Source organism: Salvelinus alpinus, chromosome 3, assembly GCF_045679555.1.
Source record: "Salvelinus alpinus chromosome 3, SLU_Salpinus.1, whole genome shotgun sequence".
Taxonomy (NCBI): domain Eukaryota; kingdom Metazoa; phylum Chordata; class Actinopteri; order Salmoniformes; family Salmonidae; genus Salvelinus; species Salvelinus alpinus.
The window spans coordinates 2337175-2361600 of NC_092088.1; the positions used below are offsets into that span (position 1 = coordinate 2337175).

At 45.1% G+C, this 24426-nt stretch overlaps 1 protein-coding gene across 2 annotated transcripts in view; it reads left to right on the forward strand.

Moving 5' to 3' along the window:
* nid1a (nidogen 1a) overlaps window positions 1-24426 on the forward strand; it is a 98697-nt gene that overhangs the window by 59197 nt on the left and 15074 nt on the right. Inside the window, exons 15-19 of one of the 2 annotated variants that reach the window (XM_071391266.1) lie at window positions 2863-3072; window positions 12801-12976; window positions 18326-18452; window positions 19381-19552; window positions 21843-22000. In XM_071391266.1, coding sequence (XP_071247367.1) covers window positions 2863-3072; window positions 12801-12976; window positions 18326-18452; window positions 19381-19552; window positions 21843-22000 — 843 coding nt within the window. The remainder of the gene's footprint in view (window positions 1-2862; window positions 3073-12800; window positions 12977-18325; window positions 18453-19380; window positions 19553-21842; window positions 22001-24426) is intronic. The other variant, XM_071391267.1, reaches the window with a different exon arrangement.

Genomic DNA, 24426 nt, shown 5'->3' on the forward strand with positions numbered 1-24426 from the left:
TACACAATACATTTATGTTTTGTTCGAAAAATGTGCATATTTGAGGTATAAATCATAGTTTTACATTGCAGCTACAATCACAAATAGCACCGAAGCAGCCTGTAACGATTCTCTAGCTCTTCCTCCTCCTCGGACGAGGAAAGGAGAGAGGGATCAGAAGACCAATGTGCAGCGAGGTATGATGACATGAGTTTTAATAAAGTAAGACGAAACACAAACACTTTAACAGACTACAAAACATGAACGACAAACGAAACAGTCCCGTGTGGTAACGAATACAGACACGCGATACAACCACCCACAACAAACAATGTGAAACAACCTCCCTATATATGGTTCTCAATCAGAGGAAAACGTAAAACACCTGCCTCTGATTGAGAGCCATACAAGGTCAATTAAACCTGACACTTAACATAGAACAAACACAGACTGCCCACCCAGCTCACGTCCTGACCCACTAAACACAACTATACAAAAGGAAAACAAGGTCAGGAACGTGACACAGCCAGACTAATTACAGAGAGCAACGTGAAATACCTAAATACTCATCATAAAACATTTATGAAAAATACATGGTGTACAGAAAATGAAAGATAAACATCTTGTGAATCCAGCCAATATTTCAGATTTTTTAAGTGTTTTACAGCGAAAACACAATATAGCATCATATTAGCGTACCACAATAGCCAACCACACAACCGCATTCATTCACCGCAAAGGTAGCGATCACAAAAAAACAGCAAAAGATATAAAATTAATCACTAACCTTGACCAACTTCATCAGATGACAGTCCTATAACATCAGGTTATACAATACACTTATGTTTTGTTTGAAAAATGTGCATATTCTGAGCTGAAAACCGTGGTTATACATTGTGAAAATGTAGCAACTTTTTCCCAGAATCTCCGGATATATTTCTGACACTCACCTAATCTGACCAAATAACTCATAAACTTTACTAAAAAATACATGTTGGACAGCAAATGAAAGATACACTAGTTCTTAATGCAATCGCCGTGTTAGATTTTTTAAAATAACTTTACCATAACAAACAGCTTACGTTATAGCGAGACAGCGCCCGCAATAAGGGCGGAAAATAGGACTAAACATTTTCCACAGAAATACGAAATAACATCATAAATGGTTCCTACTTTTGCTGAGCTTCTATCAGAATCTTGTACAAGGAGTCCTTGGTCCAGAATAATCGTTGTTTGGTTTTAGAATGTCCTCTTCTCCTGTCGAATTAGCAACCATAGCTAGCCATGTGGCGCACACGTGCCCAACTTCACCTGACGCAAAGAAAAGAAAATTCCAAAACTCGCAATAAACGTTCAATAAACTGATACAACTCGGTTGAAAAAAACTACTTTATGATGTTTTTATCACATCTATCAAATAAAATCAGAGCCGGAGATATCTACCGTGTATACCGAAAGCTTTTCAGAAGGCAATCTGGGGTTCCTTCTCGCGCCTTCGAAGACAATGAAATTTCCAGACACGTCATTCCAAAAGCTCTTGTTCGACCTCAGATCAAGCTAGACACCCCATTCCACCTCCCACTGCCTGTTGACATCTAGTGGAAGGCGTATGAAGTGCATGCATATCCATAGATTTCAGGCAAATTAATAGGAAGGCCCTAGAGCAGAGCCTCGATTTCAGATTTTTCACTTCCTGTCAGGAAGTTTGCTGCAAAATGAGTTCTGTTTTACTCACAGATATAATTCAAACGGTTTTAGAAACTTGAGAGTGTTTTCTATCCAATAGTAATAATAATATGCATATTGTACGATCTAGAATAGAGTACGAGGCCGATTAAATTGGGCACGATTTTTTCCCAAAGTGAAAATAGCGCCCCCTACACACTAACAGGTTAAAACATGACCCTTATCCGTTACAGAATGTTTACAGAATGTTTACAGAAGGTGCTTGAGCAGTAATGGGGTAATGTTCCATAGCAACACTCCCTTCTTCCCCCCTCTTCCTCCCCCAACATAGCCTTTACTGTTCCCACAGAGGGATGAGTAGATAACGAACCCATTAAAACAGACCCAGACCTACTGCATCACCAGCCACTGATGTTCAGCTGTAGCCCAGGGGGTCACTGGCTCATAGCTGCCTGCCGCAACTCTCTTAGTAATAAATACATTTCACTTTGGCTACAGTGGATACTTTGTAAAAACGAGACACACAATCTCTCTCTCTCTCTCTCTCTCTCTCTCTGTCTCTCTTTTCCCAAAGCACATTCTTATCATTATCCATTATCATTCTTGGAAAGGAAAACGCATTCCTGCTTTTGAGAGAGAGAGAGAGATGGAGGGAGGGAGGGAGAGAGACAGAGAGAGAGAGAGAGAGAGAGGGGGGGAGAGAGAGAGAGAGAGGGGGAGAGAGAGAGAGAGAGAGAGGAGAGAGAGAGAGAGAGAGAGAGAGAGAGAGGGAGGGAGGGAGGGAGGGAGGGAGGGAGGGAGGGAGGGAGGGGGGAGGGAGGGTGGAAGGAGGAGAGAGAGAGAGAGAGAAAGAGAAAGAGAGGGAGGGAGGGGGAGATAATTAAAACAGGGCTCATATGAGGATAAACAATATTGAGAGTGGAATGAGCTGGCTAAATCAAAGCCAACCGGATTAAAGCTTGTAACAGTAACTCCCTACAGTAGCTACACCAGTTATACACTTCCTTAAATGAATCTATAAAGCTCTGACAGCACAGTATGTACTATATTGATTGTTAATGTCTTTGTCTCTGAGGGGATTCTAGGTAGACTTCATCTTTAAAGTCCTCTTTTTAATCTACTTCGAACTAATAACCCAGCTGCTGATATAAAAGGGTTTTTATAAATAACGTTGATTGTTAATATCCCTCGTTCCAGAACGTACGAAGACGCAGTGTGAGACCCAGAGGGACCGTCTCCTTGGCTCTACAGGGCCCCAGCCGGTGCCTGGTCAGTACGTGCCTACCTGTGACAGACAGGGAGCCTACGAGGCCACGCAGTGCCACGGCTCCATCTGTTGGTGTGTTAACCGTAACGGACTGGAGGTCCCAGGAACACGCACCGGGCCCGGCAGAGGCAGGCCACTGTGTGAGTTATACTCTCCATCGGGCCTGATTAAGAGGACAACTGACTTTAGTGTATATAGACAATGGGAGACTTGAGTGGACGTTTCCGTTAAGTAAACAGAGACTCAAGTCAGAATACCACCCTTAGTGAATCATATGAATATAGACTCAGTAAACAGAGACTCAAGGCAGAATACCACCCTTAGTGAATCATATGTGTTATGCTGGTGAATGAGGACCCAAAAGCGACGTAATAGAACAGAGTCTTTATTCCAGTCTTAAACAAACAATAATTCTCCTGGATATTATTAAAGGTAAATCCAAAACAGGAAACTGAAATCCTCTCGTCAGTAGAGAGGAACGACTGGAGACGCGACCACAGACTGCAGGTCGCTTCAGGAAGGCACAGGCCGTAGCTGACATAGACACCTGCTCACACGCAGCATCTGAAGAAGGCAAAAACACGACAGGGCGGAACAAGGACACAGAACAGCAAACATCAAACAAGAATCCGACAAGGACAGAAGCGGAAAACAGAGGGAGAAATAGGGTCTCTAATCAGAGGGCAAAATAGGGGACAGGTGTGAAAGAGTAAATGAGGTCGTTAGGAGAATGAGAAACAGCTGGGAGCAGGAACGGAACGATAGAGAGAGAGAGCGAGAGAGGGAAAGAGGGAGGGGGAGAGAGAGGGATAGAAAGAGGGAAAGAACCTAATAAGACCAGCAGAGGGAAGCACAGGGACAAGACATGATGATCAATGACAAAACATGACAGTACCCCCCCACTCACCGAGCGCCTCCTGGCGCACTCGAGGAGGAACCCTGGCGGCAACGAAGGAAATCATCAATCAACGAACGGTCCAGCACGTCCCGAGATGGAACCCAACTCCTCTCCTCAGGACCGTAACCCTCCCAATCCACTAAGTACTGGTGACCACGTCCCCGAGAACGCATGTCCATGATCTTCCGTACCTTGTAAATAGGTGCGCCCTCGACAAGGACGGGGGGGGGGGGAGGGAAGACGAACGGGGGCGCGAAGAAAAGGCTTGACACAGGAGACATGGAAGACAGGGTGGACGCGACGAAGATGTCGCGGAAGAAGCAGTCGCACAGCGACAGGATTGACGACCTGAGAGACACGGAACGGACCAATGAACCGCGGAGTCAACTTGCGAGAAGCTGTCGTAAGGGGAAGGTTACGAGTGGAAAGCCACACTCTCTGACCGCGACAATACCTAGGACTCTTAATCCTACGTTTATTGGCGGCTCTCACAGTCTGCGCCCTGTAACGGCAAAGTGCAGACCTGACCCTCCTCCAGGTGCGCTCACAACGTTGGACAAAAGCCTGAGCGGAGGGAACGCTGGACTCGGCGAGCTGGGACGAGAACAGAGGAGGCTGGTACCCAAGACTACTCTGAAACGGAGATAGCCCGGTAGCAGACGAAGGAAGCGAGTTGTGAGCGTACTCAGCCCAGGGGAGCTGTTCTGCCCAAGACGCAGGGTTTCGAAACGAAAGGCTGCGTAATATGCGACCAATCGACTGATTGGCCCTTTCTGCTTGACCGTTAGACTGGGGATGAAACCCGGAAGAGAGACTGACGGAAGCACCAATCAAACGACAGAACTCCCTCCAAAACTGTGACGTGAATTGCGGGCCTCTGTCTGAAACGGCGTCTAACGGGAGGCCATGAATTCTGAACACATTCTCAATGATGATTTGTGCCGTCTCCTTAGCGGAAGGAAGCTTAGCGAGGGGAATGAAATGTGCCGCCTTAGAGAACCTATCGATAACCGTAAGAATCACAGTCTTCCCCGCAGACGAAGGCAGACCGGTAATAAAGTCTAAGGCGATGTGAGACCATGGTCGAGAAGGAATGGGAAGCGGTCTAAGACGACCGGCAGGAGGAGAGTTACCTGACTTAGTCTGCGCGCAGTCCGAACAAGCAGCCACGAAACGGCGCGTGTCACGCTCCTGAGTAGGCCACCAAAACCGCTGGCGAATAGAAGCAAGCGTACCCCGAACGCCGGGGTGGCCAGCTAACTTGGCAGAGTGAGCCCACTGAAGAACAGCCAGACGAGTAGAGACAGGAACGAACAGAAGGTTACTAGGACAAGCGCGCGGCGACGCAGTGTGAGTGAGTGCTTGCTTTACCTGTCTCTCAATTCCCCAGACAGTCAACCCGACAACACGCCCTTCAGGGAGAATCCCCTCGGGGTCGGTAGAAGCCACAGAAGAACTAAAGAGACGGGATAAGGCATCAGGCTTGGTGTTCTTATTTCCCGGGCGATAGGAAATCACGAACTCGAAACGAGCGAAAAACAACGCCCAACGAGCTTGACGTGCATTAAGTCGTTTGGCAGAACGGATGTACTCAAGGTTCTTATGGTCAGTCCAAACGACAAAAGGGACGGTCGCCCCCTCCAACCACTGTCGCCATTCGCCTATGGCTAAGCGGATGGCGAGCAGTTCGCGGTTACCCACATCATAGTTGCGTTCCGATGGCGACAGGCGATGAGAAAAGTAAGCGCAAGGATGGACCTTATCGTCAGACTGGAAGCGCTGGGACAGAATGGCTCCCACGCCCACCTCTGAAGCGTCAACCTCGACAATGAATTGTTTAGTGACGTCAGGAGTAACAAGGATAGGGGCGGAAGTAAAACGCTTCTTGAGGAGATCAAAAGCTCCCTGGGCGGAACCGGACCACTTAAAGCAAGTCTTGACAGAAGTCAGAGCTGTGAGAGGGGCAGCCACTTGACCGAAATTACGAATGAAACGCCGATAGAAATTAGCGAAACCGAGAAAGCGCTGCAACTCGACGCGTGACTTAGGAACGGGCCAATCGCTGACAGCCTGGACCTTAGCGGGATCCATCTGAATGCCTTCAGCGGAAATAACAGAACCGAGAAATGTGACAGAGGAGACATGAAAGGCGCACTTCTCAGCCTTCACGTAGAGACAATTCTCTAAAAGGCGCTGGAGTACACGTCGAACGTGCTGAACATGAATCTCGAGTGACGGTGAAAAAATCAGGATATCGTCAAGGTAAACGAAAACAAAGATGTTCAGCATGTCTCTCAGTACATCATTAACTAATGCCTGAAAGACAGCTGGAGCATTAGCGAGACCGAACGGCAGAACCCGGTATTCAAAATGCCCTAACGGAGTGTTAAACGCCGTTTTCCACTCGTCCCCCTCTCTGATGCGCACGAGATGGTAAGCGTTACGAAGGTCCAACTTAGTAAAGAACCTGGCTCCCTGCAGAATCTCGAAGGCTGACGACATAAGGGGAAGCGGATAACGATTCTTAACCGTTATGTCATTCAGCCCTCGATAATCCACGCAGGGGCGCAGAGTACCGTCCTTCTTCTTAACAAAGAAAAACCCCGCTCCGGCGGGAGAGGAAGAAGGCACCACGGTACCGGCGTCGAGAGAAACAGACAGATAATCCTCGAGAGCCTTACGTTCGGGAGCCGACAGAGAGTATAGTCTACCCCGAGGGGGAGTGGTCCCCGGAAGGAGATCAATACAACAATCATACGACCGGTGAGGAGGAAGAGAGTTGGCTCTGGACCGACTGAAGACCGTGCGCAGATCATGATATTCCTCCGGCACTCCTGTCAAATCACCAGGTTCCTCCTGAGTAGAGGGGACAGAAGAAACAGGAGGGATAGCAGACATTAAACACTTCACATGACAAGAAACGTTCCAGGATAGGATAGAATTACTAGACCAATTAATAGAAGGATTATGACATACTAGCCAGGGATGACCCAAAACAACAGGTGTAAAAGGTGAACGAAAAATCAAAAAGGAAATGGTCTCACTGTGGTTACCAGATACTGTGAGGGTTAAAGGTAGTGTCTCACATCTGATACTGGGGAGAAGACTACCATCTAAGGCGAACATGGGCGTGGGCTTCCCTAACTGTCTGAGAGGAATGTCATGTTTCCGAGCCCATGCTTCGTCCATAAAACAACCCTCAGCCCCAGAGTCTATCAAGGCACTGCAGGAAGCAGCCGAACCGGTCCAGCGTAGATGGACCGACAAGGTAGTACAGGATCTTGATGGAGAGACCTGAGTAGTAGCGCTCACCAGTAGCCCTCCGCTTACTGATGAGCTCTGGCTTTTACTGGACATGAAATGACAAAATGTCCAGCAGAACCGCAATAGAGGCAAAGGCGGTTGGTGATTCTCCGTTCCCTCTCCTTAGTCGAGATGCGAATACCTCCCAGCTGCATGGGCTCAGTCTCTGAGCCGGTGGGAGGAGATGGTTGAGATGCGGAGAGGGGAAACACCGTTAACGCGAGCTCTCTTCCACGAGCTCGGTGACGAAGATCTACCCGTCGTTCTATGCGGATGGCGAGTGCAATCAAAGAGTCCACGCTGGAAGGAACCTCCCGGGAGAGAATCTCATCCTTAACCTCAGCGTGGAGTCCCTCCAGAAAACGAGCGAGCAACGCCGGCTCGTTCCAGTCACTGGATGCAGCAAGAGTGCGAAACTCTATAGAGTAATCCGTTATGGATCGATCACCTTGACATAGGGAAGCCAGGGCCCTGGAAGCCTCCTTCCCAAAAACTGAACGATCAAAAACCCGTATCATCTCCTCTTTAAAGTTCTGATAAACGTTAGAACACTCAGCCCTTGCCTCCCAGATAGCTGTGCCCCACTCCCGAGCCCGACCAGTAAGGAGTGATATGACGTAAGCGATCCGAGCTCTCTCTCTTGAGTATGTGTTGGGCTGGAGAGAGAACACAATATCACACTGGGTGAGAAAGGAGCGACACTCAGTGGGCTGCCCAGAGTAACATGGTGGGTTATTAACCCTAGGTTCCGGAGACTCGGAAGACCAGGAAGTAGCTGGTGGCACGAGACGAAGACTCTGAAACTGTCCTGAGAGATCGGAGACCTGAGCGGACAGGGTCTCCACGGCATGACGAGCAGCAGACAATTCCTGCTCGTGTCTGCCGAGCATTGCTCCCTGGATCTCGACGGCAGTGTTGCGAGAATCCGTAGTCGCTGGGTCCATTCTTGGTCGGATTCTTCTGTTATGCTGGTGAATGAGGACCCAAAAGCGACGTAATAGAACAGAGTCTTTATTCCAGTCTTAAACAAACAATAATTCTCCTGGATATTATTAAAGGTAAATCCAAAACAGGAAACTGAAATCCTCTCGTCAGTAGAGAGGAACGACTGGAGACGCGACCACAGACTGCAGGTCGCTTCAGGAAGGCACAGGCCGTAGCTGACATAGACACCTGCTCACACGCAGCATCTGAAGAAGGCAAAAACACGACAGGGCGGAACAAGGACACAGAACAGCAAACATCAAACAAGAATCCGACAAGGACAGAAGCGGAAAACAGAGGGGGAAATAGGGACTCTAATCAGAGGGCAAAATAGGGGACAGGTGTGAAAGAGTAAATGAGGTCGTTAGGAGAATGAGAAACAGCTGGGAGCAGGAACGGAACGATAGAGAGAGAGAGCGAGAGAGGGAAAGAGGGAGGGGGAGAGAGAGGGATAGAAAGAGGGAAAGAACCTAATAAGACCAGCAGAGGGAAGCACAGGGACAAGACATGATGATCAATGACAAAACATGACAATATGAATAAAGACTCAGTTAACAGAGACTCAAGTCAGAACACCACCCTTAGTGAATCATATGAATATAGACTCAGTTAACAGAGACTCAAGTCAGAATACCACCCTTAGTGAATCATATGAATATAGACTCAGTAAACAGAGACTCAAGTCAGAACACCACCCTTAGTGAATCATATGAATATAGACTCAGTTAACAGAGACTCAAGTCAGAATACCACCCTTAGTGAATCATATGAATATAGACTCAGTAAACAGAGACTCAAGTCAGAATACCACCCTTAGTGAATCATATGAATATAGACTCAGTAAACAGAGACTCAAGTCAGAATACCACCCTTAGTGAATCATATGAATATAGACTCAGTAAACAGAGACTCAAGTCAGAATACCACCCTTAGTGAATCATATGAATATAGACTCAGTAAACAGAGACTCAAGTCAGAATACCACCCTTAGTGAATCATATGAATATAGACTCAGTAAACAGAGACTCAAGGCAGAATACCACCCTTAGTAAATCATATGAATATAGACTCAGTAAACAGAGACTCAAGTCAGAACACCACCCTTAGTGAATCATATGAATATAGACTCAGTAAACAGAGACTCAAGTCAGAATACCACCCTTAGTGAATCATATGAATGTAGACTCAGTTAACAGAGACTCAAGTCAGAATACCACCCTTAGTGAATCATATGAATATAGACTCAGTAAACAGAGACTCAAGGCAGAATACCACCCTTAGTGAATCATATGAATATAGACTCAGTAAACAGAGGCTCAAGTCTGAACACCACCCTTAGTGAATCATATGAATATAGACTCAGTAAACAGAGACTCAAGTCAGAATACCACCCTTAGTGAATCATATGAATGTAGACTCAGTTAACAGAGACTCAAGTCAGAATACCACCCTTAGTGAATCATGTGAATAAAGACTCAGTAAACAGAGACTCAGTCCGAATACCACCATTAGTGAATCATATGAATAAAGACTCAGTAAACAGAGACTCAAGTCAGAACACCACCCTTAGTGAATCATATGAATATAGACTCAGTAAACAGAGACTCAAGTCAGAATACCACCCTTAGTGAATCATATGAATGTAGACTCAGTTAACAGAGACTCAAGTCAGAATACCACCCTTAGTGAATCATATGAATATAGACTCAGTAAACAGAGACTCAAGTCAGAATACCACCCTTAGTGAATCATATGAATAAAGACTCAGTAAACAGAGACTCAAGTCAGAATACCACCCTTAGTGAATCATATGAATATAGACTCAGTAAACAGAGACTCAAGTCAGAATACCACCCTTAGTGAATCATATGAATGTAGACTCAGTAAACAGAGACTCAAGTCAGAATACCACCCTTAGTGAATCATATGAATGTAGACTCAGTAAACAGAGACTCTAGGCAGAATACCACCCTTAGTGAATCATATGAATATAGACTCAGTAAACAGAGACTCAAGTCAGAATACCACCCTTAGTGAATCATATGAATATAGACTCAGTAAACAGAGACTCAAGTCAGAATACCACCCTTAGTGAATCATATGAATATAGACTCAGTAAACAGAGACTCAAGTCAGAACACCACCCTTAGTGAATCATATGAATATAGACTCAGTAAACAGAGACTCAAGTCAGAACACCACCCTTAGTGAATCATATGAATATAGACTCAGTAAACAGAGACTCAAGTCAGAACACCACCCTTAGTGAATCATATGAATATAGACTCAGTAAACAGAGACTCAAGTCAGAATACCACCCTTAGTGAATCATATGAATGTAGACTCAGTAAACAGAGACTCAAGTCAGAACACCACCCTTAGTGAATCATATGAATATAGACTCAGTAAACAGAGACTCAAGTCAGAATACCACCCTTAGTGAATCATATGAATGTAGACTCAGTAAACAGAGACTCAAGTCAGAACACCACCCTTAGTGAATCATATGAATATAGACTCAGTAAACAGAGACTCAAGTCAGAATACCACCCTTAGTGAATCATATGAATATAGACTCAGTAAACAGAGACTCAAGTCAGAATACCACCCTTAGTGAATCATATGAATATAGACTCAGTTAACAGAGACTCAAGTCAGAATACCACCCTTAGTGAATCATATGAATTAAGACTCAGCCACTGTATATGTTCATATTCAATGACACAGCTTCGGAAGAAGGTACCACTCTCGGTCACAATTAAAAGCTGCTGTTTTTGGTACTGTAGGTATAGAACAAGGACCAACAGTTCGTCCCGCAGTAGGCCCTACTCCCAGGCCAGATGTATGTTGATTGATTCATTGATTCATTCATATCTCTACTGTAGGTATAGAACAAGGACCAACAGTTCGTCCCCCAGTAGGCCCTACTCCCAGGCCAGATGTACAGTGGGGAGAACAAGTATTTGATACACTGACGATTTTGCAGGTTTTCCTACTTACAAAGCATGTAGAGGTCTGTAATTTTTATCATAGGTACACTTCAACTGTGAGAGACGGAATCTAAAACAAAAATCCTGAAAATCACATTGTATGATTTTTAAGTAATTAATTGGCATTTTATTGCATGACATAAGTATTTGATACATCAGAAAAGCAGAACTTAATATTTGGTACAGAAACCTTAGTTTGCAATTACAGAGATCATACGTTTCCTGTAGTTCTTGACCAGGTTTGCACACACTGCAGCAGGGATTTTGGCCCACTCCTCCATACAGACCTTCTCCAGATCCTTCAGGTTTCGGGGCTGTCGCTGGGCAATACGGACTTTCGGCTCCCTCCAAAGATTTTCTATTGGGTTCAGGTCTGGAGACTGGCTAGGCCACTCCAGGACCTTGAGATGCTTCTTACGGAGCCACTCCTTAGTTGCCCTGGCTGTGTGTTTCGGGTCGTTGTCATGCTGGAAGACCCAGCCACGACCCATCTTCAATGCTCTTACTGAGGGAAGGAGGTTGTTGGTCAAGATCTCGCGATACATGGCCCCATCCATCCTCTCCTCAATACGGTGCAGTTGTCCTGTCCCCTTTGCAGAAAAGCATCCCCAAAGAATGATGTTTCCACCTCCATGCTTCACGGTTGGGATGGTGTTCTTGGGGTTGTACTCATCCTTCTTCTTCCTCCAAACACGGCGAGTGGAGTTTAGACCAAAAAGCTCTATTTTTGTCTCATCAGACCACATGACCTTCTCCCATTCCTCCTCTGGATCATCCAGATGGTCATTGGCAAACTTCAGACGGGCCTGGACATGCGCTGGCTTGAGCAGGGGGACCTTGCGTGCGCTGCAGGATTTTAATCCATGACGGCGTAGTGTGTTACTAATGGTTTTCTTTGAGACTGTGGTCCCAGCTCTCTTCAGGTCATTGACCAGGTCCTGCCGTGTAGTTCTGGGCTGATCCCTCACATTCCTCATGATCATTGATGCCCCACGAGGTGAGATCTTGCATGGAGCCCCAGACCGAGGGTGATTGACCGTCATCTTGAACTTCTTCCATTTTCTAATAATTGTGCCAACAGTTGTTGCCTTCTCACCAAGCTGCTTGCCTATTGTCCTGTAGCCCATCCCAGCCTTGTACAGGTCTACAATTTATCCCTGATGTCCTTACACAGCTCTCTGGTCTTGGCCATTGTGGAGAGGTTGGAGTCTGTTTGATTGAGTGTGTGGACAGGTGTCTTTTATACAGGTAACGAGTTCAAACAGGTGCAGTTAATACAGGTAATGAGTGGAGAACAGGAGGGCTTCTTAAAGAAAAACTAACAGGTCTGTGAGAGCCAGAATTCTTACTGGTTGGTAGGTGATCAAATACTTATGTCATGCAATAAAATGCAAATTAATTACTTAAAAATCATACAATGTGATTTTCTGGATTTTTGTTTTAGATTCCGTCTCTCACAGTTGAAGTGTACCTATGATAAAAATGACAGACCTCTACATGCTTTGTAAGTAGGAAAACCTGCAAAATCGGCAGTGTATCAAATACTTGTTCTCCCCACTGTATGTTGATTGATTCATTGATTCATTCATATCTCTACTGTAGGTATAGAACAAGGACCAACAGTTCGTCCCCCAGTAGGCCCTACTCCCAGGCCAGATGTATGTTGATTGATTCATTCATCTCTCTACTGTAGGTATAGAACAAGGACCAACAGTTCGTCCCCCAGTGGGCCCTACTCCCAGGCCAGATGTTTACCCTCTACCCCCCGGCACACACCTGCTCTTTGCTCAGAGTGGACGCATCGAGTTTGTCCCTTTGGAGGGCTACAACATGAAGAAGACAGAGGCAAAGACTGTCCTGCATCTACCGGTGAGAAGTTGTTGATGTTGATGTTGATGTTGTTGTTGACAGGCCTGCTCCTGTCTGAATGTCCTGTTCTGTATCTACCGGTGAGAAGTTGTTGATGTTGATGTTGACAGGCCTGCTCCTGTCTGAATGTCCTGTTCTGTATCTACCGGTGAGAAGTTGTTGATGTTGATGTTGTTGTTGACAGGTCTGCTCCTGTCTGAATGTCCTGTTCTGTATCTACCGGTGAGAAGTTGTTGATGTTGATGTTGATGTTGACAGGCCTGCTCCTGTCTGAATGTCCCGTTCTGTATCTACCGGTGAGAAGTTGTTGATGTTGATGTTGTTGTTGACAGGCCTGCTCCTGTCTGAATGTCCTGTTCTGTATCTACCGGTGAGAAGTTGTTGATGTTGATGTTGATGTTGACAGGCCTGCTCCTATCTGAATGTCCTGTTCTGTATCTACCGGTGAGAAGTTGTTGATGTTGTTGTTGACAGGCCTGCTCCTATCTGAATGTCCTGTTCTGTATCTACCGGTGAGAAGTTGTTGATGTTGATGTTGACAGGCCTGCTCCTGTCTGAATGTCCTGTTCTGTATCTACCGGTGAGAAGTTGTTGATGTTGATGTTGATGTTGACAGGCCTGCTCCTGTCTGAATGTCCTGTTCTGTATCTACCGGTGAGAAGTTGTTGATGTTGATGTTGTTGTTGACAGGCCTGCTCCTGTCTGAATGTCCTGTTCTGTATCTACCGGTGAGATGTTGTTGATGTTGATGTTGACAGGCCTGCTCCTGTCTGAATGTCCTGTTCTGTATCTACCGGTGAGAAGTTGTTGATGTTGTTGTTGACAGGCCTGCTCCTGTCTGAATGTCCTGTTCTGTATCTACCGGTGAGAAGTTGTTGATGTTGATGTTGACAGGCCTGCTCCTGTCTGAATGTCCTGTTCTGTATCTACCGGTGAGAAGTTGTTGATGTTGATGTTGATGTTGACAGGTCTGCTCCTGTCTGAATGTCCTGTTCTGTATCTACCGGTGAGAAGTTGTTGATGTTGATGTTGTTGTTGACAGGCCTGCTCCTATCTGAATGTCCTGTTCTGTATCTACCGGTGAGAAGTTGTTGATGTTGATGTTGATGTTGACAGGCCTGCTCCTGTCTGAATGTCCTGTTCTGTATCTACCGGTGAGAAGTTGTTGATGTTGTTGTTGACAGGCCTGCTCCTATCTGAATGTCCTGTTCTGTATCTACCGGTGAGAAGTTGTTGATGTTGTTGTTGATGTTGACAGGCCTGCTCCTATCTGAATGTCCTGTTCTGTATCTACCGGTGAGAAGTTGTTGATGTTGTTGTTGATGTTGACAGGCCTGCTCCTGTCTGAATGTCCTGTTCTGTATCTACCGGTGAGAAGTTGTTGATGTTGATGTTGTTGTTGACAGGCCTGCTCCTGTCTGAATGTCCTGTTCTGTATCTACCGGTGAGATGTTGTTGATGTTGATGTTGACAGGCCTGCTCCTGTCTGAATGTCCTGTTCTGTATCTACCGGTGAGAAGTTGTTGATGTTGATGTTGACAGGCCTGCTCCTATCTGAATGTCCTGTTCTGTATCTACCGGTGAGAAGTTGTTGATGTTGATGTTGACAGGCCTGCTCCTGTCTGAATGTCCTGTTCTGTATCTACCGGTGAGAAGTTGTTGATGTTGATGTTGACAGGCCTGCTCCTGTCTGAATGTCCTGTTCTGTATCTACCGGTGAGAAGTTGTTGATGTTGATGTTGATGTTGACAGGCCTGCTCCTGTCTGAATGTCCTGTTCTGTATCTACCGGTGAGAATTTGTTGATGTTGATGTTGTTGTTGACAGGCCTGCTCCTGTCTGAATGTCCTGTTCTGTATCTACCGGTGAGATGTTGTTGATGTTGATGTTGACAGGCCTGCTCCTATCTGAATGTCCTGTTCTGTATCTACCGGTGAGAAGTTGTTGATGTTGATGTTGACAGGCCTGCTCCTATCTGAATGTCCTGTTCTGTATCTACCGGTGAGAAGTTGTTGATGTTGATGTTGTTGTTGACAGGCCTGCTCCTGTCTGAATGTCCTGTTCTGTATCTACCGGTGAGAAGTTGTTGATGTTGATGTTGATGTTGACAGGCCTGCTCCTGTCTGAATGTCCTGTTCTGTATCTACCGGTGAGAAGTTGTTGATGTTGATGTTGATGTTGACAGGCCTGCTCCTGTCTGAATGTCCTGTTCTGTATCTACCGGTGAGAAGTTGTTGATGTTGATGTTGTTGTTGACAGGCCTGCTCCTATCTGAATGTCCTGTTCTGTATCTACCGGTGAGATGTTGTTGTTGATGATGTTGATGTTGACAGGCCTGCTCCTGTCTGAATGTCCTGTTCTGTATCTACCGGTGAGAAGTTGTTGATGTTGATGTTGATGTTGACAGGCCTGCTCCTGTCTGAATGTCCTGTTCTGTATCTACCGGTGAGAAGTTGTTGATGTTGATGTTGTTGTTGACAGGCCTGCTCCTATCTGAATGTACTGTTCTGTATCTACCGGTGAGAAGTTGTTGATGTTGTTGTTGACAGGCCTGCTCCTGTCTGAATGTCCTGTTCTGTATCTACCGGTGAGAAGTTGTTGATGTTGATGTTGACAGGCCTGCTCCTATCTGAATGTCCTGTTCTGTATCTACCGGTGAGAAGTTGTTGATGTTGTTGTTGACAGGCCTGCTCCTGTCTGAATGTCTTGTTCTGTATCTACCGGTGAGATGTTGTTGTTGATGTTGTTGTTGTTGACAGGCCTGCTCCTATCTGAATGTCCTGTTCTGTATCTACCGGTGAGATGTTGATGTTGATGTTGATGTTGACAGGCCTGCTCCTATCTGAATGTCCTGTTCTGTATCTACCGGTGAGAAGTTGTTGATGTTGATGTTGACAGGCCTGCTCCTATCTGAATGTCCTGTTCTGTATCTACCGGTGAGAAGTTGTTGATGTTGTTGTTGACAGGCCTGCTCCTATCTGAATGTCTTGTTCTGTATCTACCGGTGAGATGTTGTTGTTGATGTTGATGTTGATGTTGACAGGCCTGCTCCTATCTGAATGTCCTGTTCTGTATCTACCGGTGAGATGTTGTTGTTGATGTTGTTGTTGACAGGCCTGCTCCTATCTGAATGTCCTGTTCTGTATCTACCGACTACCAGCACCACTAGCTCGGTACCCCATCCACTGGCGCTGCCTTGCCAATACCTTTGGTCATTGTTACCATAGCAGTTGGCAAGGCAGCACAACCAGATCTGGAACCTTCCTCTGCTGTGAGCGACTAACTCTTTACTGACGGCAGTCATATCCGTGGGTGGCTGAGACTGGATGTGTCTGGTTTGCGTTTCATTTGTTATAAGGTTAAACACCATGTGTTTGGAATAGTGGAATACTGTTAATACGTGGTTGAAGTGGATTCAGGGAGACGGCATTGTGACTGAAGTTGTCTTCTCTTGGATATAAAGTCACAAGGGACTTTTTTGCAGCAGTGGGATTTCCTGTTGCTCAACGGTTTCCCCAATGGCATCCTACTCCCTAGTACACTACTATCGACCCATAGGGCTCTAGTCAAAAGTAGTGCACTATACAGTATAGGGAATAGGGTGCGATTTGGAACGTATCTCCTGTTTACTTTGACATTAGGAATCCTTAATCGGGTGCTATGGATTGTTATAGTTTGTTTAGGACATTTAAGTATGTATTTAAAATTCCACAACAGTGTTTATGTTTAGTCTGATTCTGCTGTTGCCAAGTCATTCTGCTGTTACCAAGTCATTCTGCTGTTACCAAGTCATTCTGCTGTTACCAAGTCATTCTGCTGTTACCAAGTCATTCTGCTGTTACCAAGTCATTCTGCTGTTACCAAGTCATTCTGCTGGTACCAAGTCATTCTGCTGTTACCAAGTCATTCTGCTGTTACCAAGTCATTCTGCTGTTACCAAGTCATTCTGCTGTTACCAAGTCATTCTGCTGTTACCAAGTCATTCTGCTGTTACCAAGTCATTCTGCTGTTACCAAGTCATTCTTCTGGTACCAAGTCATTCTTCTGGTACCAAGTCATTCTGCTGTTACCAAGTCATTCTGCTGGTACCAAGTCATTCTGCTGTTACCAAGTCATTCTGCTGGTACCAAGTCATTCTGCTGTTACCAAGTCATCCTGCTGTTACCAAGTCATTCTGCTGTTACCAAGTCATTCTGCTGTTACCAAGTCATTCTGCTGTTACCAAGTCATTCTGCTGTTACCAAGTCATTCTGCTGTTACCAAGTCATTCTGCTGTTACCAAGTCATTCTGCTGTTACCAAGTCATTCTGCTGTTACCAAGTCATTCTGCTGTTGCCAAGTCATTCTGCTGGTACCAAGTCATTCTGCTGTTACCAAGTCATTCTGCTGTTACCAAGTCATTCTGCTGTTACCAAGTCATTCTGCTGTTACCAAGTCTAGAGAACAGGGGACCATTCAGGAGCCACGCTCACCATGTACATCTGTAGTAAAGGTCAAGGACTGGGCTGTAATAGGAGGTCTGTAGATAAATATTACACTGCTGCCAATGTTTCTAACTCGATGGTTTTACTCAAAGAAAAGCTGTCGAGTTGAATGAAAAAGAGTAGGTGTCAGTGAAAGAAAGATTTAGAAATTGAAAAGACTTAATGAATGTAAAGGCAAGATTTGGCCAGTTGTTTCAAAGTATTGTGGTTGTGGTTGTACTTAAGAATCTCAATCAATTCCTTACAGCATTGGTAGCATGTGTGGTCATTGAAACTGGGACGGAGCATTCAAACCCTTCAGATCCACTGTGGTTCAGGGTTCTCTCTTGGTTTTCTCTCAGCCCGTTCCACTGCTGGTAGTGAGCCAGGTTGTTGTGTAGACTGTTAGCTAGTTCCTATCTGGAGGCGAGGTCTGGTGGAGATCTGGTCTGCATTACACACACACACACACACACACACACACACACACACACACACACACACACACACACACACACACACACACACACACACACACACACACACACACACACACACACACACACACACACACACACACACACACACACACACACACACACACTATATTACAACCACATGCTGCCATTTGCCCTCTAACGGTTCACATCGGTGCTGCACCACCAGGGGATTAATACCTAACAACATTCTCTGTTACACTGATCTCCCAACCAGCTGGCTTGAAGAATGCACGTGTTTGTGTCTGTGTGCGTGTGCGTGCTGTCGAGGGGGTTGTAGAGTTGGACAACAGAGAAAACACATTTCCATCTGTAGCATGATGACGATGAACTAAACTAAAATCAACCAGTGTTCTGGTAGCTGACCTCTGACCTGTGCGTTGACCCCAGGAGAAGGTGATCATCGGGGTGGCCTATGACTGTGTGGAGAAGATGGTCTACTGGACAGACATCACATCCCCTTCTATCAGCAAGGCCAACCTGCAGGGAGGAGGAGCCATCCCTGTCATCAGATCAGGTCAGAGTTCAGTTCACTCTCAGATCCACCACATCTGTTGGGCACCTCTGTTCTGTTGGCTTGCTAAATTACTTTTTATCATAGCAGACGCTCTTATCCAGAGCAATTTACAGGAGCAATTAGGATTAAGTGCCTTGCTCAAGGACACATCGACAGATTTTTCACCTAGTTGGCTCGAGGATTCGAACCAGCAACCTTTCAGTTGCTGGCCAAACGCTCTTAACCGCTGGGCAACCTACCGCCATCAGTGTTCTAGAGTGTGGTGCCAGTGTTCTAGAGTGTGGTGCCAGTGTTCTAGAATGTGGTGTCACTGTTCTAGAATGTTGAGTCAGTGTTCTAGAATGTTGAGTCAGTGTTCTAGACTGTGGTGCCAATATTCTAGAATGTGGTGTCAGTGTTCTAGAATGTGGTGTCAGTGTTCTTGAATGTGATGTCAGTGTTCTTGAATGTGGTGTCAGTGTTCTAGATTGTGTTGTCAGTGTTCTATATTGTGGTGTCAGTGTTCTAGATTGTGGTGTCAGTGTTCTAGAATGTGGTGTCAGTGGTCTAGAGTGGCGTGTCAGTGTTCTAGAATGTTGAGTCAGTGTTCTAGAATGTTGAGTCAATGTTCTAGAATGTGGTGTCAGTGGTCTAGAGTGGCGTGTCAGTGTTCTAGAATGTGGTGTCAGTGTTCTAGAATGTTGAGTCAGTGTTCTAGATTGTGTTGTCAGTGTTCTAGAATGTTGAGTCAGTGTTCTAGATTGTGTTGTCAGTGTTCTAGAATGTGTTGTCAGTGTTCTAGAATGTGGTGTCAGTGTTCTAGAATGTGGTGTCAGTGGTCTAGAGTGTGGTGCCAGTTTTCGGGAATGTTGAGCCAGTGTTCTACTTTGTGCTCCCTTCTACATTTACATTTTTATGTATGTTTTATTGACGAATGTCTTCCTCTTAGATCTGGAGAGTCCAGAAGGGATCGCTATAGACCATGTGGGTCGGACACTGTTCTGGACAGATTCTATGAAAGACCGCATCGAGGTAGCCTCTCTGGATGGGACCAAGCGACGCGTCCTCATCGACACGAACTTGGTCAACCCCCGAGCCATCATCGTTGACCCTGTCAATGGGTGAGTCACCATGTAGATCTGTGCCTCGAGAAGGGACGGACTGGCCATAGATCAGTTCTGGCTACTAATGGGGCCTTGAGGAAAACAACGGGATGGTGTGTTGGAAATGCCTGGGCCAAATAATGGTCCAGTCTGTCCCTCTGCTCCAGTACCCATTCCACTTAGCAGATCTGTGGTCCAGTCTGTCCCCCTGCTCCAGTACCCATTCCACTTAGCAGATCTATGGTCCAGTCTGTCCCCCTGCTCCAGTACCCATTCCACTTAGCAGATCTGTGGTCCAGTCTGTCCCCCTGCTCCAGTACCCATTCCACTTAGCAGATCTGTGGTCCAGTCTGTCCCCCTCCTCCAGTACCCATTCCACTTAGCAGATCTGTGGTCCAGTCTGTCCCCCTGCTCCAGTACCCATTCCACTTAGCAGATCTGTGGTCCAGTCTGTCCCCCTGCTCCAGTACCCATTCCACTTAGCAGATCTGTGGTCCAGTCTGTCCCCCTGCTCCAGTACCCATTCCACTTAGCAGATCTGTGGTCCAGTCTGTCCCCCTGCTCCAGTACCCATTCCACTTAGCAGATCTGTGGTCCAGTCTGTCCCCCTGCTCCAGTACCCATTCCACTTAGCAGATCTGTGGTCCAGTCTGTCCCCCTCCTCCAGTACCCCTACCCCACATACATCAGATGCTGTAAGTGGAACATCAATGGGTACTGGAGGAGAGGTTTGGGAAACACTGATGTAGATAGATCTACCTCTCCGTGTGTAATGCAGTATCCACTAATCTGTGGGAATATGAAGGGCTATTCTACAGAACTCTTGTATTAAAGGGCCTGTTATAGCAGGAAAATCAGTCTATGAAGTTATAATGCCATCTACTGTAATACCTGTGTCTAACACTAGCATAGCAATCCTTTCATGCAATTTCAAGTCCTTAGAAACGATGCTTACTATCAAAAGCAACTGTGAATCAGTAAGATATGTGGGGATATATGAAGAGCTTTTCTGTGCTATCTCCTAGCTGCTATTCTGTGCTATCTCCTAGCTGCTATTCTGTGCTATCTCCTAGCTGCTATTCTGTGCTAACTCCTAGCTGCTATTCTGTGCTAACTCCTAGCTGCTATTCTGTGCGATCTCCTAGCTCTGTGCTAACTCCTAGCTGCTATTCTGTGCTAACTCCTAGTTGCTATTCTGTGCTAACTCCTAGCTGCTATTCTGTGCGAACTCCTAGCTGCTAGCTGCTATTCTGTGCTATCTCTAGCTGACATTCTGTGTTATCTCTTAGCTGCTATCCTGTGTTATCTCCTAGCTGCTATTCAATGCTATCTCCTAGCTGCTATTCTATGCTAACTCCTAGCTGCTATTCTGTGCTATCTCCTAGCTGCTATTCTGTGCTAACTCCTAGTTGTTATTCTGTGCTAACTCCTAGTTGCTATTCTGTGCTAACTCCTAGCTGCTATTCTGTGCTAACTCCTAGCTGCTATTCTGTGCTAGCTCCTAGCTGATATTCTGTGTTATCTCTTAGCTGCTATCCTGTGTTATCTCCTAGCTGCTATTCAATGCTATCTCCTAGCTGCTATTCTGTGCTAACTCCTAGCTGCTATTCTGTGCTATCTCCTAGCTCTGTGCTAACTCCTAGCTGCTATTCTGTGCTAACTCCTAGTTGCTATTCTGTGCTAACTCCTAGTTGCTATTCTGTGCTAACTCCTAGCTTCTATTCTGTGCTAACTCCTAGCTGCTATTCTGTGCGAACTCCTAGCTGCTATTTTGTGCTAACTCCTAGCTGCTATTCTGTGCTAACTCCTAGCTGCTATTCTGTGCTAACTCCTAGCTGCTATTCTGAGCTAACTCCTAGCTGCTATTCTGTGCTAACTCCTAGCTGCTATTCTGAGCTAACTCCTTTGCATAGCTAGGCCTGTTATACAGGATGGCTTATTTGCTACAACACCAAGATTTCAAGAAATGTGTACATTATCCAAATTTTGTGTCAGTAAGATATTATTATTAACTTTTTATTTAACCAGGGAAAAACACAATGTGCCCTGGGATCACACATTTTTTTAATAAATAGCAAATATTACACAAACAATAAACAATGAAACACATTTATCAATATAAAAATCACTAACCTAAACTGACCCCTAAACTGATCCTAAACTGACCCAGAGACAACAAACAATAAACAATGAAACACATTTATCAATATAAAAATCACTAACCTAAACTGACCCCTAAACTGATCCTAAACTGACCCAGAGACAACAGCACATCCTAACATTCTCACTGCTCTGTTCATTCCACCAGCAACATGTACTGGGCAGACTGGAACCGCGAAGCTCCTAAAATCGAGACTTCTGCCATGGATGGGACCAACAGGAGAGTTCTGGTGAAGGATGACCTGGGGCTACCGAACGGACTCACCTACGACCCGCAGAGCTCTCAGCTGTGCTGGGCCGATGCAGGTACAGTGTTACTACAGTACAGAGACCTCTGTAGATGGGAATAGAGGATGTCTCTGTTGATGTATAATATGTCTCTGGTCTTCAGGAACCCACATGATGAAGTCAATAAACCCTGCCCAGGGTTAGGACAGTGCCTTCACAAAGTATTCATACCCCCTGACTTATTCCACATTTTGTTGTGTTACAGCCTGAATTCAAAATGGTTTAAATTGATTCTAAATGGATTAATTAGATCAGACACAATACCCCATAATGACAATGTGAAAACATGTTTTTAGAATTTTTTGCAAATGTATTGAATATGAAATACAGAAATATTTAATTTACCTAAATATTCACACACCTCTCTTCTAAGGTAAAATACCATATTCCTGCTTAAGTTCAGAAATATTTTTTTACTCTTTGGCTTGATAAAAAAAATGACGGTCTTTTTCTAAGATAGTAATTTAACTTTTGGCGAGTATGAGAGTATCATTCCCCTAATGTACAGCTTAAACACATCTCTAATGATGTCAGGGTCGGCTTTTCTCTGTCCTCTATCTACATTTGTAATGGTAAAAGTCTTAATTTTTTAATTTACATATTTAATACATTTCGGGTCTTTAAGATGCGCTCTGTTGATTCTCCATAGTCTGTCGCTAAGTGTATTTCTGTTGGTGTAATTAGGCATGATACCGGAGAATGATCCGAAATTACTATATCATGGATTTTTGAACCCATTATGTTGTTGAGTGCATTTTTGGAACAACATTTTTTTAAATTCTTGAATATCTTTTCTTGCTTTGAGATAAAAAGGGGTAGTTTTTTGTAGTTTGGAATAATATTTATAATTTATTTGCAGAGATTACATTTTTCAGCCTCTTTGGAGACTCATTGAATTTGACATTTTTATTGCTACGTCTGTCAATCTTATCGAATGTAGACGACATCAACTAAAGTAAAGCTACAAAAATGTGGCAAAGAAATAAACTTGTGGACATTTTAGCAGTTTTACTTTAATCCCTTGTTGAAAATAGGATACATGTTTTAGAATATTTTTATTCTGTTAAAGGCTTCCTTCTTTTCACTCTGTCATTTAGTGTAGTATTATGGAGTAACTATAATAATATCACAGCCATTGAACTCTGGTCTCATGGTGAAATCCCTGAGCGGTTTCTTTCCTCTCTGGCAACTGAGTTAGAAAGGACACCTATATTTTTGTGGTGACTTAATGTATTGATACACCATCCAAAGTGTAATTAATAACTTCACAATGCTCAAAGGGATATTACATTTTTGCTTTTTACCAATCTAACAATAGGTGCCCTTCTTTGTGAGGCATCGGAATACCTTCCTGGTCTTTGTGGTTGAATCTGCGTTTGAAAGCCACTGCTTGACTGAGGGACAGATAATTGTATGTGTGGGGTACAGAGATGAGGTAGTCATTCAAAAATCGTGTTAAACCCTATTATTGCACACAGAGTGAGTCCATGCAACTTATTATGTGACTTGTAAACTGTTACGCGGAGTGGAACAGGGGAACCCAAGAGCAGACTCAGACGAGGAGACTGGGATGAAGTTACCAAGGAAGTTAATGAAACACAGGGGGAAGATGGAGTGCAGGCCAGGGGAAGCTCGGGTGGGTTGCAGGAAACCAGGTGTGGAGGCTGAGGCTGGAGCGAGAGGGGTTGGGACAGGGTAAGCAGGTCCGGAGGGGAATCCAAGAGAGTAGTAAAGTGGGAAATCCAGGACAGAGTAGCAGGACTGACGAGACGTGGGACTGGAGACAGGGACCAGAGTCAGAGCGTGCAGAACTGAGAGGAAAACAGCGTCAGGCAAGGAAAACAGGCACAACAGGATAACAGGCCCTAACAGTAACAAACGGCTAGAACCATAGACTGACTGAGCAGAGATTACGATCTGGCAGCGTGAAAGTGGAAGGGCTGAGTATTTGTAGAGGTCTTGATTATGGAACAGGTTGCAGCTGGTGGGGATCTGCTCTGACTCCAGCACACCTGTCTCCGCCCACACACACACACACACAGAGAGAGAGAGGGAGAGGGTACTGGGGAGTGGCTGCAGGTCAAGGAGACACAGGATAAACAGTAGAGGGTGTGGCAGGAGCAGATGTGACATAAACAAAGTTTTACTCCTGAACTTATTTAGGGTTGAAAGGGGTTGAATACTTATTGACTGAAGACATTTCAGCTTTTCATTTTTAATTAATTTGTAAACATTTATAAAAGCATTAATCGACTTTGACATTATGGGGTATTGTGTGTAGGCCAGTGACACAAAATCTCAATTTAATCCATTTTAAATTCAGGCTGTAACACAACAAAATGTGGGAAAAGTCAAGGGGTGTATACTTTCTGAAGGTACAGTATATAATATGTATTCTCTTGTCGTCAGGACAACATGATGGGGTGTATGAACCCAGGGTTAGA